The 6,832-nt window shown below is 58.7% G+C and overlaps 1 protein-coding gene across 3 annotated transcripts; it reads right to left on the reverse strand.

Annotated features, from left to right (window-relative positions):
• Window positions 1-37: 37 nt before the first annotated feature.
• On the reverse strand, window positions 38-5,333 carry TARBP2 (TARBP2 subunit of RISC loading complex). Of its 3 annotated transcripts, XM_027592429.1 has the most exons (10): window positions 4,993-5,333; window positions 4,265-4,434; window positions 3,347-3,449; window positions 2,669-2,764; window positions 2,025-2,097; window positions 1,689-1,806; window positions 1,255-1,382; window positions 1,076-1,123; window positions 636-837; window positions 38-476 (listed from the first exon to the last, which is right to left on the reverse strand). In XM_027592429.1, the coding sequence occupies exons 1-10, from the start codon at window positions 5,043-5,045 to the stop codon at window positions 319-321; spliced, it is 1,149 nt and encodes a 382-aa protein (XP_027448230.1). In that variant the 5' UTR covers window positions 5,046-5,333; the 3' UTR covers window positions 38-318. The 3 variants fall into 3 exon arrangements, with proteins under 3 accessions (XP_027448230.1, XP_027448232.1, XP_027448231.1); XM_027592431.1 differs by lacking the exon at window positions 3,347-3,449 and having other exon boundaries at window positions 2,669-2,747; XM_027592430.1 differs by lacking the exon at window positions 1,076-1,123.
• Window positions 5,334-6,832: the final 1,499 nt, after the last annotated feature.

Raw genomic sequence — 6,832 nt, forward strand, 5'->3', positions numbered from 1 at the left:
GCCATCAGCACTAGGCAAGGGAACAGAAAGAGCAAGGTTTCAGAATGCAAGAGGCAGCGCATTTATTCTGGGCTCTAAGGGAGAGCCCCCTGGTTTCATTCCCACTCATCACCACCAGTGCCATGAGGACAGATCTTGGGCCAGCCAAAGCCCCGTGGTCCCTGGCTCCTGGGCCAGTGTCCTCCTCAGCCTGCAGGCAGGCAGTCTGTGTCAGAGGTAGAGATGGCACCTCCAGGGGTACCAGAGCTGAACAGACTCACGGGCTGGGGGAAGAAGAGCAGGGAGCAAGGACGTGTGTCCGTGAGTCCAGCTGGGGCTTTACTTGCTGCCCGCCATGATCTTGAGGTACTGCAGGGCACGGCGAGCAGCCTCACCACGGGCTGCCTCCCTGGTCGTTGCAGAGCCATGACACACGGTCGCCGGCTGTGTGGACAGCTCCACCAGGCACTGGCAGAGCCCGCTCAGGCTCAGTTCCTCTGGAGACCAAAAGAGGACAGAGGCAGGGTTGGGCAAGAAGGCAGCACCAGGACGGGCGCATCCACATCATCATCGTGCCCTCCCCAACCCCCTTCAGGCCCATCTGTACTTGCTCTGGCTCAGTCCCCACCATCCCCCGGCCTCCCAACTAGCCATACCAATATCCAGGTAGCTGACATGGAAGGCCTGTTCCTCAGAGAGCTCACTAAGAACACTGCAGCAGGCAGGGCCCAGAGCACCTAAGGCGCCCAAGGAGCAGCTGCGGAGGGACAGGATCTTCTCTCCCACTGAATTTCGCAGAGAATCCCAGGTGCAGCCTGGGCCCCGGTTTCGAAGTCCATCCAGGCGGGAGCCCACACCCTGACAAGATGGGGACAGTGAGAAAGATGCAGCCGTGAGCCAAGACCCAGGCCTTTAACAGACATTCGAGGCCAAGGAGAGAAAAGCCCACAGAATGAATGCTTCGTCCAGCTCGCCTTCCCCTAGTTGGCCCCCTCTAACCACTAGAGTCTGGACCAGGTGTCCAAGCAGCCTTCCTCATTCCAGCAACAGCAGGCCCCACGGCCCCTGCCCCGGACAAGCTCCCCACAGCACTCACCCGGCAGGCCAAAGCTGAGGCTGACAGGGGGCCCAAGGAACTCTGGGTCTGGTAGGAAAATGGGCAGGAGCTGGCCTGGGATCTGGAGAGGCTCACTCCCGAGTGACAGGCCCAAGTCCCCAGTGCCCTGCCTGGCATGGAGGATGGACCACAGGGCCTGGCCCACACAAGCCACTCACAATGGAGAAGTGGTCGTCATCGGGCTCTGCCTCATTCCCATCCCGGGCATCCAGAGGCACCGTGTGCACCCGAAGCAGCATTTTGGCGGCTGCGTTACGCTTTGCCAGCTTTTTGGAAGTGCCGCTGCCTGCATGTGGGGAGAGGGTTGCTGGATTATGATTCCCAACAGGCCCAGTGCTTTCCACCCAGCTCAAACTTGGGTTGAGGGTCCCCCATGGAATGTCAGTTGGAAAGAGGAACTCAGGACCTGCCATGCAGCTAAGAACCTGGTCAGCCAGTGAGGGTGGGGGGAGGCCAGCACAAGGAAGGAGCTAGGAGGAAGGAGCCAAGCTGGGGGTCTCAGCCCGGAGAGTGGGGCCGTAGCAGAGAGAGGCTAGGAGCTGCCTGTGGCCAGGGCTGGAGTAGCTGCAAGAACTCCCCTTGGCCCAGTTACCAATCTCAATGAAACGCTCCACTCGGCAGGTCATGGTAAACTCTTTGCGGTGGGCTGGCCCAGACTCTTGGGTCACCGTGTACTCAGGCAACCGCCAGCCTTTCTGCACCACCAGTTCCTTGGGAGGGAGAAACAAGGGTGCACAAGGCAGAGTGAGAAACGACTCCTCACATCCTCTCCCTCCTACCCTGGGAGCCTCAGATTCCAGGTTAGAGGAAGAATGAAGGGGGCTGGGAAAAGCCCTCAGAACAGGATAAGAGCCCCACATAACCGTCCCTCACAGCCCCAGGTTCAAGGGAAGACAGGCATGCACAGGAAATGAGGATGGGGGCACACCTGCAGAGCGCCAACAGGATTGCACTCAGACTGCTGAGGGGAGACGGGGGGCTGCACCTCCATGGGGGGGCTCCTGAAGGAACAAGCGTCCAGGGCCAAAGCTGATGGGGCTGTCCCTTTTGTGGCTGCCCATGAGTCCTAAGCCCTGCTCTGATGTCCCCACTACCATCTCCCTAGTCCCTGCCAAGCAGGGAACTGTCTATCCAAACATCCAGGCTGCTTCCTCCCTTTCCCACCCAAGTGAGGTCTCTTCTAGGGCCCAGACCCACTGAGATTTTCTGGAAACACCGGATCATCACCTTGCCAGGACAGTGGGAGAGGAACTGTATATCCAGTCCCTAGAAGCACCTGATGGGAGGCACACACAGGACGATCATGTGACCAACTCAGAAGAAAACGGGGCCTGCAAGACCCTTAAACATGGTCAAACATCATCCCTGTGGCTATTTAAGAATCATAAATTACCTCCTGTCCCAAGAGCTTACCAATTGGTGCAAATTCTTCAAATTCTGGTCCCCAACTATTCCATCCTCTGTTTACTCTCAGACTTCCTCCTGGCCTGACCAGCCTGGGTCCAAGGGCTGGGGGGCCAGGAGCCAGGACCCCCTCCTCCCTCCTTCAGGCAGGCAGGAAATACAAGATACCTGGTTGGAACAGCAGATGGACCCGGAGTGGCAGCCGCTGCAGTAGTAAAAACTGGAATGTCCTCAGGCAGCAAAGAGTCTAGGGGAGAAAAAGAACTTCCCGAGGGGAAGGGGGCCTTTGATTCACACCCATGTTGGGGGTGGGGGGAGTAGAGACGGTGGGGACCCAGGTCCTCCTGACCTGCCCGCTCCCTAAGAAAACTCCTTCCCACTGGAGCCAAAGACTCAGGGAAGCTTAACCACCAGCTTTTCCTCCTCGGAGCCTCTGCTGCCAAACACTGGATCAAGAAGACTGAGAAAAGGGGAAGAAGGGTCTCTTCCTACCCAAGAAACATGGAGGCAACAAATTCCAATGTGAGTGTGGAAGAGGGAAGGACAACCTGCTAGGAGAGAGGAGGCATGTCGGGGTGCAACCCCTCTAGCCTCAGCCTCCACCCCTTTCCCTCCCTAGCCTGGGCCCAAACCACAGCCACAGCCCCTTGACAGTCCCCCCCAAAGGATCCTTCACAGCAGCAGGGGCCCTGGCAGCATCCTGCTCTGTCCAGAGGAAACTCTCAGGAAGGGGCCAGGTCAAGGTGGCTAAGTGTCACCAGGCCAGGCCTCCCGGGCAGAGGAGGTGGCACAGGGGCCTGGGTTCCTGGCAGGGCCTCTAGGAAGCCTCGGCTGTTCCTCCCTCACCTGCTGTCCTCCAGGGCCGGCTCCAGCATGCTCCCCCCTTTGAGGTGTTTGAGGGCCACCTCAGCTGCCTTGTGCTTGGCTGCCTTCTTGCTGGGGCCCTGACCTGAGAGAGGGGCGTGGGCAATACTGGAGGTCACTGGGAGGACAGAAGAAAAACCAGCATCCCACAGCTTCTCTCCTCATAGCTGGAGGGAGTCAACCAAGCCCCTCTCACCAATTGCCCCTGCCCAAGACTGGAAGCGTTACACTAATTATTGGAAGGGGGGGCTTTTATCTTCCCCAGAGCTCCCCAAATCAAGCCATGCCAGGCAGAACTGCCCCTGAGCTCAGACATCTTGGGTGGAGATTCCTTCTCTGCCTTACTTTCCTCTGGGAAGCACTTTCTTTTCTCTCAATAAATAAGAGATGGCTGGGAAAGGGAGAAAGAGGGTAGGCTCTAGAGTCAAGGCCTGGCTCTGCCACTCCCCCTAGGCACGTGACCTTACACCACTCACTGAATCCCTCTGAGCCTCAGTTCCCTCATATTCAACATGAGGATACTACCATCTACGTCACTGGATTAGACTGTGGTTTAAGGTTAACTAGGAATTTGATCAAGCACCTGGAACAGAGCCCAGTGCAGCGGGCACTGACTCCCCCAACTACTTCACTGAGAATTCGGTTTATCTCTTCTTTCTCCTCCAGGATGAGGACAATCTGCCAGATCACTGTGGCAGTCCTGCTTGCTCCTCTAACTCTCCCAAGTCCTACCCACCTCCTCAAAGTCCCGTTTTCCCAAACCAGTCAGTGGCTTTTCCCCGGAAATCTCTCCTTCCCTCACTGGCCTTGGAGAAAAGGACTGGGAAGAGACTCCAAGAAACAAAGCCAATAGGGCCCTGTGAATGCACACCCCAGCCAGGCTGCCCAAGCCTTCCTCACCAGTGCAGCTGGTGTCGCCAACGGTGACCCGGAAGGTGAAATTAGGCTGGTGGGCTTGGCCCTCGGCTTTGAGAAGGTCGTACACGGGCGTCTTCCCTATTCTGGTCCCATACTCCTGCAGAAGGCTGATCGGGGTCTTGCCCGGGTTGGCCGCCAGCATTTGCTCTATACTGGGGGAGGCGGGGGGCACAGACCCTTATCACACCTCCAATTCTGCACCCACCTGGCCAAGCACTGTCATATCAGACCCAGGCACACTATGGGGGACATAGGGTCCAGGGGACCCCGGACAGTACAGCAAACATTGGCTGGATTCAATGTGGAGTAGAGATTCAGGCTGGGAAAGCAGGGTCCACTGCCCCCAGAACAAGCGGGGGGCACTTGTTCCTGTCTCAGTTAAGAAGGAGGACCCTGTACCCCAGTGCAGTTAGGAAGTGCATGTCCCCTGGCACAGTACAGGTCAGGGACCCGGTACCCACCAAATGCACTGAATGTCGAGAGCATAAAGCCCAGTGCCCCAAGTGCAGTCTGGGAACCGGGCCAACCCCAAACTATTTAGAGCAGGAGGCAGTGGCCACTACCGGGATGCATGCCGGGAACCACGGCCCCCTACCCCAGTGCTTGCCGGGAACAACCCTCAGGCCAGGTGCATGCTGGGGCCGCGCCGCTACCTCCTCAGCACCGCGCCACGCTTTTCGCCCGGCAGGGATCGGTACGAAGCGGCTCACCTGGGCAGCCCGCAGCCCGTGGTAGTGCCGGAGCCCTGCTCCTCTTCACTCATTCCCACCTCCGTCCCCGCGGGCGCCACCGTGACTACAGCCTCTACGCGCCCCAATACACCACCGACGAGCTAGGGCCGGGGCCAAGCCCCGAGTCGCGGCCGGTCGGGCCCGCCGCGGGGCATACTGGGACATGGAGTCCCCCGCCCACCCGACTCCATGAGTCTCCATCGGGAGGGGAGCTATCCGCCCCACAACCCTCCGCGTGGTTTGCTCTGGCATGCAGCACCGCCTTCAGGGAGGAGCAGAGCCCTCCTCCACTGTCGCTTCCGGAACTGAGGGCGGTTTTGGGGGGGGGGGGGGGTTAATAGCGTCCCGCCTCCTTTTTTTGCGTCGCGGCTCCCCGGAGCGGGCATGCGTAGTAGCAGAGTGGAAGCGGCTGGGGGCGGGGCGGTAAGGGCTAATTCGAGCGCCTGGTCCTTTGACTCGCGAGAAAACTACAGAACCCAGGAGCTCGCGCGTCATCTTTGTCGCAGCTGGAGGGGCAGGGTCAGGCATGCACGAAAAGCTTTGCAGTATAATTGGTTATTTCCGATTGCGCTTACTTGCTGTCGGCAGGTAGCGATTGGTTACTTTACCAAGAGGGGCAGGGACAAGGAAAGAGCCAGCCCCCCTTTGGCTCCGCCTCTTTATTGAGGAAATGTTGTGATTGGTCCAGGGGCGAGGCGGCTGTCGGATCCTGGCTCTTTGCAGGCTGGGAGGGTGGGCCTTACCTGGACGCGGGAGGAGACTGTTCTTTGCCCCTCAAGCGCTGGGGCAAGCCAAGTCCGTCTCAGGCAGTTGCCCATCAGCCCTTGGCTTAAACTCCTGGCCCTTGGGCCTTCGTCTCACAGCACCTTGCTTCCTTCCTAGGCTGCCCTTCACCTCCCTTCCCCTTAATTCTGGCCCGCAGCCTGTCTGGTTTCAGTTCTTTTCTAAAGCCTTTTTTAGGATGACCCTAATTCTGAACCTTTCTGTAGCTGGCCAGGAGACCCTCTCTGGAGCCTGAGAATCAGGCTATAGCGGGACGACAGGATTAGAAGGACTAACGCAAGTCGTGGTCTCATTCCCTCTGCCGTGGGTCTTGGGTCTCTGAAGAGACAGCAACAGAGGATTCTGGCCTCTTAAAACGAATCCACTAATCTGGGTGCAGAGCAGAACACATATTTGGGTCCCAGAGCTCCAGTCCCTCCTCCCCAAAGTCTCACGACCACTGGGTTAAAAGATGTAGGAAAATCTTGTGACCTTGGAGAGAGATCACGAAAATGCCTGGTTCTAATGAGTGTCCTGAGACTGGGTCAGGTAGTGGAGGTCCCGGGGAATCTTGTAATGATAATGAGGAACACTGGAGGGGGACAGGGCATTGAGTTTGAGTGGATTCCAATTGGGTAGAACTGGAGTGGTGACAATTAGGGGAAGGAAATCTGGCAAGACCGGCATGACAGGGGGAGCAAGGCAAGAGCGGGGGGGGGGGGTGTCCCATGTTGAGGGGCTTCTGTCTCAGGATATAGGAGGGAGTTTGTAAGACTGGTCATAGGGGGCTCCTGCGGAATCAGCGTAAGGCCCGAGGTGCGACTGCCACAGGACACCGCTTGCAGGGAGGTGAGGGGCCCAGAAGGGCCAGCGACGAGCCTGGAGCGCGCCGGATGGCAGCAGCAGGCTCCTTTAAGAGGCCGGCGGCTCCAGCGCAGCATCCCCCGCTCAGGGCGTGTCCGTCCCGGGGGGCCAGGGGCGGGGGCCTTGGAAGGAGCGGGAGTTCAAGCCGAGTGGGGACGGGGCTAGGGGTCGGGGGGTGGGGGGAGAAAGCTGG

The sequence above is a fragment of the Zalophus californianus genome, chromosome 9 (genome assembly GCF_009762305.2).
Source record: "Zalophus californianus isolate mZalCal1 chromosome 9, mZalCal1.pri.v2, whole genome shotgun sequence".
NCBI lineage: Eukaryota > Metazoa > Chordata > Mammalia > Carnivora > Otariidae > Zalophus > Zalophus californianus.

Excerpts from the sequence above, each read along its gene's own strand:
- TARBP2 (XM_027592429.1), bottom strand. The coding sequence starts at position 5,045 with ATGAGTGAAGAGGAGCAGGGCTCCGGCACTACCACGGGCTGCGGGCTG. Across the intron at positions 1,807-2,024 it reads ATCCTGTTGGCGCTCTGCAG|GAACTGGTGGTGCAGAAAGG; the intron begins GTGTGCCCCCAT and ends CTCCCTCCCAAG. Across the intron at positions 1,383-1,688 it reads GGAGCGTTTCATTGAGATTG|GCAGCGGCACTTCCAAAAAG; the intron begins GTAACTGGGCCA and ends CCCCACATGCAG.